A 19,686-nucleotide genomic window follows, 5' to 3' on the forward strand; every position below is an offset into this window, starting at 1 on the left:
AGTATATCCCTGCGTATCTGGTAATTTATTTTTAGGTCACTTATTTTGGCGCACTTAAAGCCAGACAACTGACAGAGATATGCTGCTTAGCAAGCCCATATGCAGATTGCCTGTATATGTACGGGTATACAAATTGCAGAGGCATGCATCAAATGACAGATTTTTTGACTGATAAGATAATGGCAGAGCAGTGTTTATTTCTTTGCTGGGGATATAGGCCAAAATCCCTTGCTCCTTCACAGATCAGGTGGTTCAGATATACCATCACCTCCCACGCGTTCCTTGGACTTGGTTAGAGCTTGCTGCTCCCTGCTGTGCCTTTGCAGAGAACGTCTCGCCATGGGCTCGCTATGGGTGTAAAGAGGCCAGGCTAGACTGTGCAGGTGAGCGTGGCAGCAGCCTTGCAGTTGAGAGGGTTACAATAAACAGAACAATGCATTCAAAACAGATGCTTCATCATTCACACATATAATGTTTGCCTTTTCAAAATCATTGTAGAAAATCCGTATTTGTCCAAGTCAGCAAATCATCTCACAGGGTTCCAGGGCCATGTTTTTAGTTATCGTCTTCAGCCCCACAAACTTTCTTGAGTGACGTTCTTGTGTAGCTTACTGTATTTGTTCTTTCGCACCCATGCTATGGCTGGAATTATACTGGATTTGGGTGCTCTCTGCAGGGTTCTCTTCATCTGGGTTGATATTTAACAGTAAGTTGATCACTGATATTAGAAGCAAATTGTCTCATTTTCCCTTGTTTTTGAATGTATGCATATATCCACATTTTAAAATCACAGCACAGTGACTGTTGTTGTAGGTAGAAATCATTACATCCTAAATGATGTATTAGGCCTTTGTGGAGGTTTCTGTGTTGGTTACAGGGTGCTATTATACTTACGTTCCTTTCTGCAACAGGGAACCTGTTGGTTTTGTCTTATGAGATCTTCATTTTGGAATCTAGGTTACTGCTATTAGGCTCAATGAGTCTAATGCCCTTCCCCTATGCGTTTATCTAGCACAGTGACACTATGTTATTTATAGGTAGCGAAGAGGAAAGAAATCAGGATGCGTTTCATTGATCTTTCTGTGTCGTGAATGTAAAATTCATGTGCATTTTTGTTTGCTTTATAGAAGTACTCTTTCCCTTTCCTTATTTAATATGCACTTCATACTGTGCCAAGGGGTCAGTAGGACAAATCAAGGAGCCAGATGGCTTACCTCTACCCTAAGGAAACATACCAATATTTAGCTGGGCATTTTACCAAATAAAGGCAGGACTGGAATCCACAATAAATGTGAGAGTTAGTTAAAACGGCATCCTTTTCTTAGATTCACAGCTACAACCTCCTTGAGGCATGAGCTTTTTATACTTCACTGCCGCTTTCTAGCTTTCTCCAAGTAACTGCATCTTAGAAGATATTAGAGGGGGGTGCAACTCATTTTATTTATGGCCTTTGCACAGAAACAAGTTTCAGTTATTTTAATCTGACTGAAATAAGAAACCATAATCCATGGATGAAAAGACAGTGGACAAACTCAGTTAAATCCCTAGTACCCTGAGGACGTATATTTTGTCCATTTCTGGGTTTTTATGTTCCCTTTTTTCTGCTGTTATTCCCAACTTTAACTTTTGAAAAGCCAAGCGGTTTAAGTGGCCGGGCCTGGGGAGCTTATTTGTATGCAGCACAAATTTCAGGATCTGTTCCCAAGCCTGTGCAGAGTGAAAAATGGCCTGCATTTTCTTGATAGCCCATGTGGTTGTAAAGAATAAATGGCTAATGAATTACAGATGAACATTGACGCAAATTAATCTTCCTGATGTCCCTGGGTTATATGGCAGCCATTTAAAAGTTTAATCAATACACTAAAGTTGAAAACATGCAGGCACTGCAGTTGTTTGGATGTAATAAACATCAGAGGGAAACGGGAGGCTTGTACCCAGTCCATGTATCATAATGACAGGTATTTATGTTTAATGGACTAAATATTTTTTATTGGAAGAGAGCAAATGTCAGCTTAACTTTGTAAGCCCCGCATTCAACTTTCCTTTGAGGTTGGTGAGAGACGGCTGACATGTCATTGAAAATGAAATGTAAAAAAACCAATTGAGACAAAGCGAGGATAAGGAGCTGTTTTGCCGACGAGATGTTGCTTTAATGCTCTGCAACTATTCATTAAATAAAATGTAAACTCTTACCATTTCAAACGTTGCAGTAAAATGGTTTACTAGGGCAGACTTTTAATGGTTATTAGGGAAAACAAGAGCCAACTGCTGCCAAATATTCTTTTCTGGGAAACATTTTATTTGAAAAATCTTTTCCTGAGTTACAATTTTGGAAGATTTATAATTACAGAGCGGTCGTGTCCCCTCCCCCCTCTTTTCCTTTTTGAGACAAAGAAAAACAGAAAAATAACTTTCAGAATAACCATTTGATGGCCCTTTTTTTCCCTTTGAACAGAGTAATAGCTTTATATAAGCTTCCCAGAGGCTTGGATATTAATTGCACTCAAAGTCAATAAATCTTAGAGCCATGTGTGTCCAGATTTACCTATCATTGCTATAAATGGAGAAGGAGACCATGCAAGACTGCCAGATTCACCAGGCCTTCACAGCTTCTTGGCTGTGTGAAAGACCACATGAATTTATTTTCTTTAAATAAACAAAAATATTAGTGTCATATCACTTGTTCTTCTTCCATGTTAAACAACTTTCATAAATAGAAGAAAAAGGGAAGATTATGTTTTATCATCTGTTTTAGACCCCATTTGTTGGCTGATCTTACCTGAATGGACCCTTGGTGGTCTAGAGTGGTCTCATGAAGCTTCTCATAATGTATACTGTGGAACCACTTCAGAAATGGGAGGAGGGTCTCAAGCCTATGGGTCACTATTTGCTTCTTTGGTGATTGGTTGAACTGGTTCTCTCTTGACTTCATCATCTCTGTAAAATATTCTATTCAGTTAAATAATTGCTCTTAATAACAGTGCAGTGAATCATCTGGTAGAGGTTTCATGCCTGACCTCCTACTTCATGATCTCCAAGCATATTGTGTTGGCTTTACCAAAGGCTGCTTAAGACAGACAAGTACATTGGAAGAGTGGCAGAAATCTCATGTAACTGCAGAGACACATGACACTATCTAACTTCTGTTTTGCAGGCAGGCAATTTTATTTTAATGGCAATATTGATCTCAACATCTCCTTGTTGTGTGGCGTCAGGTCCTGCTACAGATAAGGTGGCTACTAATACTGTGAATAAAGCCAGATTTGACTAAATAATGTTGTAAATTGATAATGTCAGGTTTATAAGATATCACATGCTGCTTCCTGATAACAAAATAATTGTTGAAGCAGCATCTGAAAATGTTACTCTTGTCTACTCCCTAGATGCTGAACTATTTGAATTTGTGAGCAAGCCCATAAATAATTATGTGTTTACATTATGAAAATTAAAACAATGAAATGAGTACATTGGCCAGACAGACTGTGAAGGCTGAAGAACTCATAGTGCAGCACATGATTGAAATCACACAAAAATGGCCTTTTTTCCCACTCTCCTGCTGACCCTGTGTCATTTGTCCCAAATAGAGTAGCGCGCTCATCTCAGGGACCCAGCAGAGCCTAATCTGATGATGCTTCCAGTCATGCTACTTTCTCCTGATCTTACTTCCTGCAGTAGGGAGTGGGTTGCTCCTCCCATTGTATGACCACACTACACTATGTCTAGGATTTACCTGGAACACAGTGCAAGGCAACAGAGCCATGATGTACTATTTTATGACCATTAGAAATGGTCTATTGAGTAGTTCTGAGCTGACTTCGATGTGTCTGGTGAAGGGGAAGTTTAGAGCTTTATTATGGTCATAATTAAGCATCAAAGACTTAGAGCAGGGTTGCAGTGTCCTGCTGAATTAAGTTACAGTTTGGTTCGGTTTCACAAATTGTCTTCTGTTTCATAAAGCTCAAAAGCAGTTTTCCAAAAGTGCTCTAAACCAGTAAGCTTTAGTGGCATGTGAAGTAAAACAGCAGGTATCTACAGCAAAACATTAACAAGATTGCACCAGACAGAGGTGGTGCTAGTAGAAAATTGGAGGTAAAGAGTAGATGACATTAGATTGATTCTCTCTGTCAGATGGAAAACTCTCTTTTCAGTAACTATTCACAACAAAATATGAAGTTCTCTGTAAAATGGTATGTTGGGGAGTGCAAGCTGCCACTATCCAGCATGCTACTCCCACAGAAGACAACATATAATAGGTTATTTTCTTGGTCAATCCATTATACCATTTGACTAAATTACTCCAAGTTAGATGTTTTTACAAGAAACAGCTTGAATTTCAGACAAAGAAATCCCTTTTAGCATGGTTTCTGAATATTTAAGTTCTGTAGAGAGTCTGCTGCTACGTATTATAGGCTTAATGGATAAATACAGAAATAAAAAGAAAAAAAAAGCTGCTTTAAAAGATTTCTTTTAAAGCATAAAGCAGAAAATGTGAGAACTCTAAGACTTCACATTTGAAGTGAGGTTCAACTTCATTGAGAGAAGTATCTAAGGATGTATGGAAAAAAATACTGTCGAAAGACAGAATTATTAGTGATTAAACATGGGGTTTTGAGAGCATGTTTCTTTCAGTTCGAAGTTACGTGGGTGTATTTATGTACTCAAGTACAGCAGCCTCACACAACTGTCTTAAAGATTTACCAGCCCAGACACACAAATGTACCTGCTCACCCTTTGCCTTAATAAGTGACGATGAAAGAATTTAATGGTGTTTTATCTGTCCATCAAAAAAATTGCCTCTGACTACTGGCTGGATAATATTTTGCAAGGCTGATATGTACAGTGCATTTAAGTACACATTTATGTTTCGTTTTTTTCCTACAAAATACCACTGCAACAAAGATACACGGTATGTCTGTCATATAGTCAAAATCTTTAAATAGTGATACAAAACTATTAATCTAAAATAATTTTAAAGTAAGTGAAAAAGAAGATAGGGAACCATGATTTGACATGCTCATTTGAATTCCTCAGGAATACAATGTGATGTTAAAGGGTGAAAGCAGTTTGAGAATTATGCCAGTCACAGCCTTCTTGAACTGGGACCCACAGCCCCAACAGCTAGTGAAAAATAAAGTAACTTTTGGTTCTGATTTTGTATAATGAGTGTGTGACAAAAAAGGGGTTTACTTCTACATTATCCTGCAGATGTAACTCTGCTGTCTGTCAGTTTATCCTGTATTTTGTTTTGATGAAGAGAGAACATTAAGGAGAAAAAAATGAATCTCTTCGTCAAAAATTTTAAAAGGAAAGAAAAAAGTCTCAAGACAATGTCATCGATTGCTGGTTATTTGAGATGGTTAAAAGAATCATCTGAAAACAAAGAAGTCTTTCACAATGAATCTAAAACACAAAAGCTTTAATAACATTTACATCTGCGTATCATCCATGTCTCCAAATGCGAGTCATGAATAACACATAAACTAGAGTATATAGGGAACAGAAGTGCTAGCACATCATTTAAAATCCAACACACCCCATCGTCAGTGGAATCAAATACACAGCAGGAATGGTTCCAGTTGATAGACACACAATGAAGTCATTGAAAATGAAAACATATTAATTATGTTCCTAAAGGTTAAGATAGTAATGGCTGAATTCTCTAATCCTGGAATAATATTAATGCCCCAAATCCATACAGGAAAACCGTGTAATGTTTCAAAAATTTTGGAAAAATTTAGTTTTGAATTCACTTATTTGTGTCTCACCCATGACTGACTCCACAGCATGGGAGGTAGCAGGGGAAAGGGCAGGAAGTGCAAGACAAAGACAAAACCAGGGAGAATTATCAACAAAAAAAGATGTTCTTGGTCCAAACAAGCCACTTGCACTACATGAGCTAATTGTAAGAATAGACCATTTCTAAACTGCAGCTGTTATGTGCTTAAGCAAACCCTGCTGGGAGAACTGCTTTGTAGAACACCTCTGCTAACACAGAAACGCAGAGCACCCTTTAATAGAGGAATTCAAAGTGCCCCATTTAAGGGAAACCTTTTCAGCTTCCAAATTTTCCCGAGCTTATTACAGGATGCGATCCTAGCTTGTCACTCTGACATAGGTTTCTCTTAAATGTTTTTTCATTATCTTTTTGCCTACGTTAAATCAAAACAACAGAGGCTGAAGGCTGTGTGTGTTGGGAAATGAGTAAGGGGGGCTGAGGGGGAATGCTCAGGTTGTGTGATAGAAAATGATAGGTGTCAAAAAAAACCCACAGAACACCTAGCTTGGTCGTGATCGTATTCTTTGTATAACAACATTTTTTTGTTTGTCCCCGGAGACTAGTAAGACCTCTCATATGGTAGTTAATTTTAGATGTACTCTTCCTCTCCTCATCTCTTTTCTTCTCCCTCCCCCAAACCCTCATCCATGCATCTCTGACACAAGACTATTGCACCTGGATTTCTAACTGTATTAACTCTATTGTGTTGGTGTGCCGAATGCCCCTGATCCTTAATGTCTTTATGCTAAAACCCAAATCCTCCCAACAGCAAGGGGTTAATTGTCTGCTTTCAATGCACTTTAAAACTCTCAGCTCTTGGGAATGATGTTTCCATGAGGGTTGATTGTAATTACAAAATAATATAGGCACTCTGTCTTATTTTCAGTGAGTGATACTTAAGTCCGTGCTATTGTTGCTGTATGTGTTTATATTGGGGCTCTTCCTTCAGTGTACTTGATGCAAGGTATTTGCAAATTTGAGCCTTTGGGCTTTAAATGTTGTGCTGCTTCTTCTGCTCCTTATTCACTACAGATTATGTATAATTGATGACCTGCATTTACAGACATGGGTGGTATACAGATGTAAATGTTATTATAGCTTTTATATTTTATGTTCTCTCTGAAAGATCATTTTGTCTTTGAATAATACTCCTGTTCAGATTTTGGGGGGTTTATCTCTAAAAGAGAATATGAAATGGATATTGCACATCGTATATTTCTTAAAAGTAATTTGGAATTTTAGGGTATGGGATTGGTGGTGACTGATACACTGCCTGGATGAGATATATCCCTTTGAAAATAACAGCGCCAGTACATGCCTGCATCTGTCTAACCTCATAATTCACTTTCACATTGGGTTATGGATGTCTGCGTTCAGTGAGTCTATCTTCCCTTTAGGTATTATTTCAGCCCTTTGAGATAATAAGGAAAGTTTAATTGCGTTGTTAATTGATTTTTTGCACAACATTATTACCTTGATTGATTGCAGAGTTGATGAAAATGTTAGACACAGGCAGTGTAAAGTATCAGCCCAGTAAGGAGTGGGAGCCTTGTGGAGAATAGATAACCTTGATGTTAAGAGCTATATCCTTCAGATATGTCTTCCCTTGACATATTGATGGCCCTTGAAAAGGGAAAAGCTGATTGTATGCAGAATGCAATCATTAAACCCACTTCAGCTGGCTGTTGATTAATTTGTTTTTTCCTGAAGGATCTAGTTAAAGAGAAGGCCTCACTAGTATCAACAGCAGCCATTTTCCAAGCTTCAGATTATTCTTAACCCTCTCCTAGAAGAAAGAAAAATGATACTGTCTTGGTTTAGACAGGCAAATTGTCTGAAAACATTCAGTCCAACTGCAATTTGGGGATTATAACACTCACTTTACCCCGTTAACTACTGCTTCCTCTGTGACCTCTCCTCCCCGTGCCTTCAGTATTCAGCTTAGCCGCAGCCACAGCTAGCAGAAAGTCACATTTGATGTTTTCTGAGCAAGGCCAGTGTCTGTTCTCAGCAGAGATGCCAACAGGAATGTCAAGCTTGTTTTGCCCAAAGACTGAAATCAGTAGCATGTAACTGCTTCCCAGGAGCCTCTCTGAAAGGACCAGAGGGTTCGCTGCACACACGTAAGTGGTTAAGCTTTCCTTATCCCTGAAAATATCTTTCTTGTATAATTTTTTTGTTATTGCTTTTGAGGTCTTCAGTAGGGCAGTTGTACTGTGCGTTGCTTCTGTCAGAGAGCACAAGAGATGCTGTGGAAGTCAGTGTGCCCAGTACTTAGTCCTTCAGGAAAGAGACTGTTCAGTGCTGCCCCAGGCTTAACAGCAGCCCTCATGTACCCGACTGTTGGATGTGTTTAACCAAACAGCGACTGCATGTGACTAGCTTTCCCACTGCAAATTTGTGCGATGGGCTAATCCTGGACTACCTGCTACCTTCAGAGCACTTTCTGTTTTAATGGTGCCCACTCTGAGGACTAAGGTGAAGAGTGTTACCGTTGTCGAAATGACCTTCCTGTGGTAGATGGGGCTTCCCTGGCCAAAAAAAAACATTCTCTGGATTGAGGGACAACTTCTATCTTAAGAGTTTCTTCACTGTGTCAGAGAATGACCCAAGACATCTAAAATATTTATGCAGCTTTAACCAAGCAATTGAACGTCTCGGAAACAGAATGTGGTGGAGGTTTTATCCTTCAGTTAACCATTTAAAGGATATTTGGGGAAGTAGTAGGTAACAGGTTATTTCTTCCTGTTTAGCTTGGTAGTCTCAAAGACAATCACTGTTAATTTGTGCTTGTGAGTGATACAGTGATCAGTGTTGCTAGATTGTTTGGCCAGATGTGTTTTATTAGATCCAATGTGCACATTTGCCAGTTGGCTCCTTTTTAATATGGGTACATGTTAACTTACGACATAGCCGAGTCTGACAAATCTGAACCAGCCAAATAAGTGAGTAATATTTCAAGCTGTCAAAGCGGGTGAATACTGATTAACTGTCACACTCCAAAAGCTCTCACCAATATCTGTGCTCCAGTGGAAAATGTTTACTAAGCATAATACTTGTTAGAAAGTCTTTGGTGCTTTGACTAAACTTTAATGACTCTGACCCTAATGGAGGGGTTTTAATGTGCCTCTCTTGAGTTACTTCTTAGCCCCCTATCTTTTATCTCTAGCAAAAGCTTCCATAGAGGCTAAAAGTGCACTTATAAACTGTGTTCTGCTGTCTACTGTGATTTAACCTTCAGCCTCTGTCTCATTAGCATGTTTTTAAGAGGAGGTTGAGGAAGGAGGAAAAGAGTTGAGGACAGGAAACAATGACAATGTTTTGGCATGCAGTACTGGAGGCAGTCGGTGTTCAGGAACTAGACTAGGGTCAGTAAGAATTTAGCAATAGCAGATGGTGTTATATGCGATATAGCATAGAACAAAATTCTGCTAAGAAACAAGCCCAGACTTAGTCCAGATAACTAGATATTTGCCGAGCACTTCAGATGTTTGGATCCAGATGCACTTCTGATTTCATTTGGTGCTCTATAGCAACAGCTATAGAAGAGAGAAAGCAGCTCACCAGTTGCGTGGGGCCCAGATGTGTCTTACAAAGTGCCAAATGCCTTCAGCTTCCACTGGAAATCAAGGAAATCCAGGGCCTTGTAGTATCAGCTTCTTAAAAAATGTTTGTTTTGTGTTAGGAAAAATCATAGCAATCCTATCATTAGCAATTAGTTAAATGTTTCCTTTGTTTCTGAGGAAGGGCTTATGGAAAAGAGCAAGTAATGGCATTCAAAGAAGGTTCCCTTAACTGTCTCACAATGTGACAGCAGCACTATTTCATTATGCTCTTTAATTTTATTTGAGAGATTTCTTTCCCAGCTTTAAAAATAAAAAGCAACTTGTCTTTATTTCAGATGACTCTCTGGAGAAATTTCAAACCAGTTGAGCCAGACTGAATTTTGTATGGCTTTTTTTTCCTAATGTGAACTCCTCCAGCAGGAACACATTTGAGATCCAAAAGCAAGTTTTACTCATGAGATGAGCCAAATTAATGTCTAAACTCTCCAGAAGGGCCCTGCTGCTCTTTTTTTTTTTCCTCACATAAGAATTTGTAATTTTATTGGAATGCTTGAGGACTTTCCAAACAATTATTCTAAAAGTTTGCTTTCTGCCCCATAAATCATGGTAAATTTGTTTAATTCTATCACAGTTACTAAAAGAGCTTACTTCCCTCTTTTTTTTCCCCTTGTATTTTACTGCTAATGCAATCTGTGCATGGTTAAAGTTTGTGAAGTACAATATAATTATACACACTTTCTGTTTTCTTAATGACCCTGTCATTCTTTATGGCTTAATTCTGTTGCTGATTAACATAAGTATTATTAGTAGAATGTAGCCCAAAGTACAGAGCATCCTACAGAAATGCCATTTTTGCGTATGTTAGCCAAATTAACTGAAAATCTCCTAAGTTAATATGGTGAGTATACACTGAACAGCTGAACATTAATATATGATAGGGATGGGATTTTACAACCTCTTTTCCTTCCACCACTCTGAATATCTTAGAAGTGTCTCTTACATCACTTCTGTGATCATACTGTCACATTATCAAAAGTAATAGAAAGATCGTTCAAAAGAGGGCTAGAATTTATATTGTGACTGTGAGGGAATAACAAGTGCCACTCCAGCTGCAGTGGAAGCCAGCGGTGCAGACGGACGGTCACCTCCCCCCCCATACAACATTTCAAGCCTTTTGTTCAGACCACTACCCGGTGACGTCCTTTTGTAGCCATCTGTATACGCAAACTGATGCTCACTGAGATTAGCCCACCAGAAGTCTGGCTCCTGGGCGAAAGGCTGAAGGCAGAGGTTGAATGAATATAGGCTTTGATCATGACAGAACAAGAAATTGGCTGCAAAACTAACAAACAGTATTGCTTTAATTGTCATATCGGAATATTTAGTTTGCCGGTGTGGTCCGTTTTTTAGACAAATGCCTGCTGCCCTCTAGTGCTGATGCTCTCGGCCTGAAGCTGCCTGGCAGGAGCAAAGCCGGGGAGACGGGTCTGTTTTGGCAGGGAGCGGCTTTTTGCCTGGTTACTGAAACAACTAGTTCGGTTTGGGATATTTGGTCATTAACAGAAAGCAATTAAGCTCTAGTGAAATTGGTTTAGAGATGAAGGGTATTTAACAGATGTAACCAGACTTGCATTGGATATTTGCAGTAATTTGTTCTGCTTTTACTCTACTACTTTCATCTAGACCATATATGATAGAATGAGATACATGAAGAAGTGTTTTAAAAGACTAAAAGATCTGTGAACCCGTACTTCCTTTCCTCTATCTCCTTCAAGGGTATTCAATATAAACCAAATTTAAGTATCAGTTCACCCATAATATCTGGCATGCTGATGCTTTCTGTGCACTTAGGTTTCTTTGATTGCAGTGTCTAGATGACTATACAATTTCTGTGTCTGAGTAATTAAAAAAATCTGCTTTAAAATTTCAACATACACAACAAGAAACGTTTCATCATAAAGATGGTGTTAATTCCATCCATGACGTTGTTTGAGAGTGCAAAAATGGTAAAGATGCACTGAAGAGACAAAAGCATTTGTTTTTTTTGTTTGGTGCTTTTTGCTTCATTTTCACTAGAGAGAGACATTCCCCCCCTCCAACATATTTCTCTGATGATGGTTACAATAAGCATGGAAAGATTCCAAAGAAATCCCAAGTGTAGGACCTTAAATTGTAACAAGCATACCCAGTGGAGTACGGAACTGGTTAATGAATTAAAAGTATTATGCCCATAATGCTCCTATTTTAGCCAACGGTAGAGAATCTGTAGACAGCACATGCCCAGATCAAAGCTGATCATGTCAATGTCATTCAAGGAGGGAGAGATACCCTCCTTTCCCCCTTCTCTCCCCCCTACCCTTTTTTAAACAAAGTATGACATCTGAGGAACAGTGTGTTGATTGTTCCACTGCCAGGATACACATAATGGAAACATTAGCTCCAAGATAACTTTTAATCTGTCAGCCTAATGGCTCCTTAATGCGTAGAGGGCTTTAAATGTATGTCAGCCAGGGCTGTATAAAGTAATATAGTTTGTGGCCTGAATGGATCTAGATGACTCCACACCATGACACAATATGGTTTATTATTAAGTATCAGCTCATCAGCTTATTCCCACGGACTTGGACAAGCTTCTCAATTTTCCAGTAACAGATTATGTGAGAAAATGCTTACAGTGCATTTTTTTCTTTCCTCTTTTTACTTTTATGTTTTGTTTGGTGTGTTTTGTTGTTTTTTTTTTTTCCTCTCCTTCCAAATTACAAGTTTCATCCCCAGCTGCATTGGGAGCCCTGAAGTGTATTTACAGCAGGCTGCACTTTGTCACACATCAGCTTGACTGCTAGTTTACACTGAACATTTATGCAGCTCCCTTGGCCCGGCATGCAAACTTCACATCTTTGTATTCCTATCACCTTCATTGCAAATTTTTCCAACATCCTCTCCCTGTTGACTGCTTTCCTTCCCCTCCCCTACTCTCACTTCCCCACACCCTCCTCCTTTTTCCCCCTTTCCTACAAACAGGCCAGTGAGACTTGACATGTCACAGTACTTGTCTGTGCAGGATCCTTGCAATAATTCAGTGTCTTAGTTTGCCTGCTCTTATTCCTCTCAGCACCAGCTTAGGTGTATAATTCCAACACTGTTGCTGTAGACTGGATACAGATTTGATTTTGTGCCTTTCGGTAAGTTCTTTTAGTGTGAGAGACCACTTTGTGCCCCATGCTATAGGATGTCCAGAGGAAAATGTTATCTCTGTTTGGCATCCCTGTGCAGGGAGCAGAGCAAAGAGGTAATTCATCTCTCCTGAATGTGAAGGTTACCTTCCTACAGTGTTGTTACACACAGAGGGAGGGGAGAATTGGGATCAGCAGCTTGCTAGTGAAAGAATGTCCTCCTCCTTCAGGAAACCTGCAATGAACTGTGTTCCTTAATCCATGGGGACCTCTTTGGGAGTATTTGGGGACCACTCTCAGTATTGTGGCTGAGGTGTGGGAATTCTGCTTTAGCCACAGTGAGCTGCGTCTTCAGCCTTCCCAGCACAATCTGATCCCTTTATGCACAGATAGTTTGGGAGGAATGATGCGTTATTTTTGCTTACATTTAGTGGGTTTATCATGTTAAAACTAAATTAATTAGTTTATAACATAAGGAAAGTTAGTATTTATGCATTTGTTATTTGAGCGTTTGCAACTGTTTTATGGTACTATTTTAGGGAATTTTTGTTTGGTCTTGGTTTATTGCTATGGTATTTCAGGTCTTTATGAGATAACCCTTCTACAGCAGTCAACTGCAGCGCAGCCAAAGGCATTCACTTCCTTATTTGTTCCGTGCTCCTCTTTCCGTTGCTCCCTCTGCTCTGATTTAAGGAGTCTAGATCCTGCGTCTCAACTTCAACCTGGAGCATTCTGAAAGTTGCAGTTGCAACAAACAGATTTAATTGTAGTACTCAGAGATCCAATCATGTTAGCAAGGACAGCTGCAACTCCTCTGTTCTTTTCCTGTGTCACATTGCAGTTTTCAAGCTTGCGCTTCCCCGTACTGACAGTGGTTTCTTTGCTGGGGCAGAATGAAAGTCTGAGTGGACCTCTCAAAGTTTCATGTCTGGCTGCTTTTGGGAGGACCTAGTGACCCAGGTGATCCTTTACACCTTTTCTTATCTTCCAAGTGATCTTCTCAGATTCCTGCGTCAGAGTTCATCGTCTGGATCACATTCAATAGAAACAATTTTTCTGTTACACCAAAAGTGAACATGAAATATAAAAAGTCTGTGTATAATTCCCTTCCTTCTTGTCCTATAAGTTTATAGTTTTAAATTTTTTATTAAATTTGGTCCATTTTACAGAACATGGATCAACAACATTACAAGCATTCTTTTCTGCTTTCGGCCCTGACAGATCTCCAAAAGAAAAGGATTTCTAATGGCTCAAACTATTGTTCTTGTTTATAAAAATGTATTTATATGTGAACAGTTATGAAGGCCCAACTATAAATGTCTGCAAGTTAAAGTTGATGAATGAACCTCAAAAGACTGAGTAACTTGGAAAAACACTCAACACTTTTGGAAAAAAAAAATCCTTTTATTTTGCTTTTTTAAAGTATGTCCGTGATGTTACAGCCACAAGGCTCAGTAGAACTAAAAGTGCACTGCCTGGGTCCAGGTAAACTTTCAGTTTATTTTATTTTCCTATCACTGTTATTTAGGTCTCCTCTCCCTCTCCCCAGCCCCTGTGCTTGCCTGCTGTGAAGCTTTGCATGGATCTGTGCTCCCCAAATTTTGAGCTGATTTGGCTGAATGTCAGGCTAATGTTTCTGTGGTTTAGGTTTTTTGGGTTTTTTTAACAATTCATAGAGGATTACAAAGCAAATGTTTTGAAGGAGCGCGACTGGAAATATTGTGATACTTTTTACAGCTTTCAGTTGTTTGTTTTTAATGATGAATATTAAATAGATAGCTAAGGTACAATTAGAATGATTTTTTTTAAAAAACTGAAATGACTGAGAGTATATATAATTTAATTCTCCTGATTCAGCAGGAAAAAAAAAAAAAACAACAAACAACTGTGCTTCTGAAGGTGAGAGGATTAGGCTCCTAAATTCTTGAAAATCTCTTACTTCATTTCTCATCACAAGAGAAAGTGGAATTGAAAACAAGAAGTTGTAAACTAGACAACTAGATAAAGTAGTTAGCATTTCCATGAAGATAAATACAAAATGAAAATTTTCTAAACTCCTGTATAAAAGGATTTTATGTTTCAAACCAGCTTTACTTATCCCTTAGATGAAAAGATTTTTTAAAGGCTTTAAATTAATTCAACTGATGGAGGTGTTTTGCCTAAATCACTGGCACTATAGACTTTAAACTGTTTGTAGATAGGTGTTTATTCTCCTCTAAATGTTGTAGGTAGGGAATTATTTTCCTTTACAAGGAAGTTTATATTAATATTTAAGGGAATTTTGTAACTTCTGTTCATTAATTGTAGAATATGCCTCAAGTGCCTATGAAAAAAAAATGATAATGGTATCGATATTTCATCCTGAAGGGTCTCAAAACAATTTACAGATTGGTAGTATAACCACACTGAAGTGCACCCAGCTTCTTGGTGGAACATGACAGCTGTTTTATAGCCTGTAGCAAAACTATACAACAGCAGGTTGTGGAAAAAGAGGTGAATATGGATCAAATACAAATTGGCGGTGGAGGATGTAGGTACTGTACTCAAATTAAAGTTAGACGAAGTGGAATTCCGCTAGAATATTGAGTCTGCATATGAAGTGATCTGACCACAGCTTCTAGTAGGAGGACCTGTGGTTAGCCCATGTGGAAGATGGGCAAAGGACTGTACGCTGAAATGTAATCCCTGATGTATACTGTAGACCAATGTGCTTGACCAACAAACTTAGTTGTGAGTACTTTGCTGTTTGCACTTGCAGAGAGGTTTATTAAAAACATTTGATGTTAAAATGGGTGCCTGAGGGGCATCTTGGGCAGATGTGTCAATAGGTTTTGATAGAGGTGGCGAAAGCGTTGTCTTGACTACTTAGTTTTAGTAATTACTTCTTAAAGGAAACTGAATGCTACCAGAGAAGGCTGTATTGCCAACAGCTGCCCCAGCTATGATGACTGAGAAGTGTTTTTTTTTTTATAGATGTAGAGCATTTATTTGGTAGGAAAAAGAGCAAACTAAGAAAGGCAACAAGACGCTACCAGACAATGTTTCTCTTAGGTCACTGTTGGCTTGAGCTGAATTTTGACCCATGATTGAGACTGTATGATCTATAGGTCTAGTATATCCCATTGCAAATTCTTTTTACCATTTTCCAGATAAAAAATGAAGATCTGCAAGCTTTTTTAGCTCTAGTAAAGTGTATGGAGGTCCAGCTAAACCATAGCTCTCTGCAACACGTCCACAATTTAAAAGAAGCAAACATGACTTGAACCATTTTTCATGTGCTTTAGTATGCATGTATGTATTTATTTATTTATTTGGATAATTGGGTTTTCCCTCAGCTAAGGAAAAGCTGACGTTGCTGACATTACAATGTGTTTGTGAGGAAAGACTGATACTGCAACACATGCAAGCAACTGCAAGGTCATTACTTACCCAGCGTAATTAGAACATCCATTCTGAGGGGGGAAAACATTTAAAAGATAAAGAGTGAATTTAAAAATTATTCTTCCCAATGCATTTTTTTCATAATTATAGTTTTAACAGCTTGTGGTGATGGTAGAAGCAGCTACTTAAGAAAAATTAGAAGCCTCATTCAGGGAAGATGATCCCTCAAGAGACCTTGTGTTGTCATTTCTTAAGAACCATGAGCAGAAACCTCATTCAGGATGCTGTGTGTTGTTTTGATGTATAGGGGGTATACTTAGCTTATTATGGCCAATGCTGGATATTTTAATTAAAAAACACCACAACAGCCACAGATGTATTGTTTCCCCACTTGTCTGTGTGCAAAAGCACAAACGTACTCCTGCTCCTGCACTGCAAGTAATGACTACCATAGCAGATAGGCAGAAGAGAAGCAGTAGGTTTCCTAAATTCATGTGTGACATATCTTAGCATCAAAATTCTTATTGCAGCACACAAGCCTTTTGTAGTTCTCTGAGTTTTCTGCAGTTGCCAAAGGGACATGGGGAATGGTGAGGAAAAACAAAACAAAACAGAAAACCAACCAGTCACAGGATTTAATTTATGAGCAAGATTATTGTTTTACAAATAACCTTCATGATAAAGAAAGTCTCATGGCAACGTTTTCAACCGTGCTTTTATCAAGGCTCTCTGGGCGGCGTGTGTAATATGCCTGGCAATTGAATCACAGCTGTGTGCCTGGGTAGGGAATCTCTGCGGAGACAACACTTCCTTAATTTAAACAATTGTAGGCTGCAGGAGTTCAAAAATTTCAGCTGACTTTAACTGTCACTAGCCCAAGCACCTTTATCCCCAGGCGAGCCGCAGCAGCTGGATTTCATTTCCTACTGCCAGACTGTCCGACATCTTTGCTGAACATCCCGGGAACTGAGCGTCTTTACTTTAAGGATTTTATTCAAGGTGACAGCTCCTCACACTTTAGCGTTCAGATCACCTCAAGTAGCTGAGATATCAGTGAAAATGAGAGCACTTCTCCAGCAAACTCCAAATTTAGATTGACTGAGGTTATCCTTAGGCCTCTAGACCCAGCCTCCGCGGCAGCACAGCCCTGCCAGTAACTTTAAAACTGCGGCGGAGTTTGTAATGATGTCTGGGGAGAAATATTCTGCCGGAGCAGTGGAGGATACTATAAGCGATAGGAAATGATGTCAGATTTAGTTAGGGCTGGAGACAGTGTTAGAATATACTTGGCATAATGTGGCACCGGTATCTCTGTCAGCATCTCTGTTTTCTGTCACCGCACACAATCCCGGTCCTGTCTGTAGTCCTGACAGTGTCTTTTCAGATCAGGTTATTGCCAACTCGCAGACCGGCTCAGCGCAGCGCCATACAGCCCCTTTGTTTGAAGTCTGCCCTTTTGTCATTAATGCACTTGATGTCTATTTAAATCTGACGGTGAATGCAGTATCTGTTTTCCTGTCAAGAGATCATTGACAATATTAATACCTCATGTCCTTGCCTCATTTTCTAAGCGCTGACACCTAGCTACAGTCTCCAGCATTCATCAAACAGCACTCTCTCACCAGCATCTCTATAAACAGACTTGATTCCAGTCCTTAAGAAACGCGGCAGACCTCAAACAAGACTTTTATCAATGCCAGTGAAAAAGGAGTCTGAAGAATGCCATTAATAAACTGTTCGTCTCCTTTACATTTGGAGTTCTAAATGGCCTTGTTACTAGCCTAATGCCTGCTGCAGTTTGACTTGGAATATCATCTGTGTAGGGGGAAATAAACTTGCTTTTTATTAAATGCTTTTTTAGGAACGATAATATCATCCCTTGAATGTGGAAATGGCTCCACTAGTGAAATTAGTGAAGAAAGCTCCATGGAGGAGGGGAAAGGTATCAAGCACTGCACCATATAGTCCCCATTTGTGTTATCCTGGAGAGGAATGTGTTTTCCACAACACATGACAGCTTATTTTTAATTTTTTTTATAGGAGAGTGTTACTGTCCTAATGTCTTAGAAGGAAAGAAGAGCGTGGGTTAACATTAATCTTGCACAGCCTATACCTTCCAAGGCTTTAGTTGCTTATCTGATGCACTTTATACTGGAAAAATAGATGCAGAATATAAAAGCTTACATAATTAATTCATACTGCAGGTGAGCACAGTATTTGCTATGTGAGTCCTGAAAAGCTTAAAACAGCAATCAGTTGAAGATCTGCTCCTTTCCCATCTTTACCCTCTGTGTAAGGCAGTGTTTGTCTCCTTCGGGCTAGGTTACATTTGCCCTTACAAGAGTGAGTTAGGTACTTCAGTGACTGCTGTGCTAAGACGCTCCCAAGGTAGAGGACACTCTTTCACCTTTCTGCTGTACATGGGAGATGACTTTAATTTGACTATAGGTGCCTGGAGACATAAAGAACAACTCTGCTAGTAAAATTTAGCATCTTTGAGGATTTTCATATGTGGGATGTGGCTGTGAACTTACGCTTTCACATACCACTTAGTACCACCAGAGGGGATGCTTTTGAATAAGGTAGAGAGATTGCAGGTGTGTGTGTCTCACCCACAGCAGTTAAGGCTTCCTCAGGCTTCTTGCTACCTGTACCTGCTGAGAATAATGTGCCTTGTCTCCCAAAAGCAGTGTTCTGGCTAATTTTTGAAAGTATCCTCTACATACCAATATGTAGCATAATTTATAATTGGGTCTTGTTCATGGGATGTTGTTTGGAGAGCTACTTTGGAAATGTTTTACTAAATGTTTATTTGTCTGGGAAAAACGCTGGAGTCTGGCGGTCACACCATTAGGGAGTCCCAGGTTCTAGCCTATGTCTGTCAATGATTTCCCATGTGGATTTCAGCCAGTCACTTCAGTTCTCTGCCACTGCAAAGCAGGGATGGCTTTAGGTGCTTCCAGGATGCCCTTGTGAAGATTTGAAAGTTGTTTTTCCTGGATCCATGTTAAACTGTAACTATTTGCTGCTTTTCTCTTTTTAGTTTTAATCATCAGGAAAACCCTGTAAACACGGAGCAGAGAGATTACAGAGTACAAAATGTAACTTCAATTGAGAGAAGTACTGTGATTTAAAATAGTGTATGATGTTTCAGTGTTAGGTCGTTACATTTTTGAAGACACTATCACCTAACAGGATAGGTTGTGCAAGTGTTTGTGTTTTCCCAGTGGATTAAAAACTGCCAGTTGAAATGGCAATAGTGAATATTTCAAATGCGCAAACTTTCTTTTTCAGGACAAGAGAAAACTCTTCCCTTCCCTCCTTTGAATTTTCCTAGTTATGTGCTTTGTTTGTGTATTATGCCACTGCTGTCCTAATAGTAATTATTTCCTTTTTTTTGTAGGCGTTTTGGGAAAATGCCGCTATGTGTACTATGGAAAACATTCTGAGGGCAACAGATTCATCCGAGATGACCAGCTATAAAACACAGCATGTTTCTTGCCTCTTCTATCTCTCCACATAAGAAGCACAGATTGCATCTAAATTTTAAGCATGTAACTAAAGTCCTCTAGTGCCTTCTGCTGACTTTGCCAAGCCTGTCAAGATCATCCTTCTATCTTAGTCTGAGTAGTCACATAGAGATTGACATGATTGCCTTTAAGCAGGTCCCATCCACCAGCGTGACAGACAGCTGCAGCCGAGCACCCGGCCTGACAGGAGGAGCACCGTGATGGATTGCCTGGTCCAAGTGCTGCTCACAGAAGAGCAGGGGTCACACCTGGGGCTCCAT

General features: G+C 39.3%; 1 protein-coding gene across 3 annotated transcripts in view; it reads left to right on the forward strand.

Annotated features, from left to right (window-relative positions):
* Nucleotides 1-19,379, forward strand: part of LRMDA (leucine rich melanocyte differentiation associated) — a 688,129-nt gene extending 668,750 nt beyond the window's left edge. For all 3 annotated transcript variants that reach the window (XM_086616874.1, XM_086616875.1, XM_086616876.1), the window contains one exon: nucleotides 19,300-19,379. In XM_086616874.1, coding sequence (XP_086473000.1) covers nucleotides 19,300-19,379 — 80 coding nt within the window. The remainder of the gene's footprint in view (nucleotides 1-19,299) is intronic.
* The last annotated feature ends 307 nt before the right edge of the window (nucleotides 19,380-19,686 follow it).

This window comes from Tauraco erythrolophus, chromosome 9 (genome assembly GCF_009769465.1).
Source record: "Tauraco erythrolophus isolate bTauEry1 chromosome 9, bTauEry1.pri, whole genome shotgun sequence".
In the NCBI taxonomy this organism is placed as follows: domain Eukaryota; kingdom Metazoa; phylum Chordata; class Aves; order Musophagiformes; family Musophagidae; genus Tauraco; species Tauraco erythrolophus.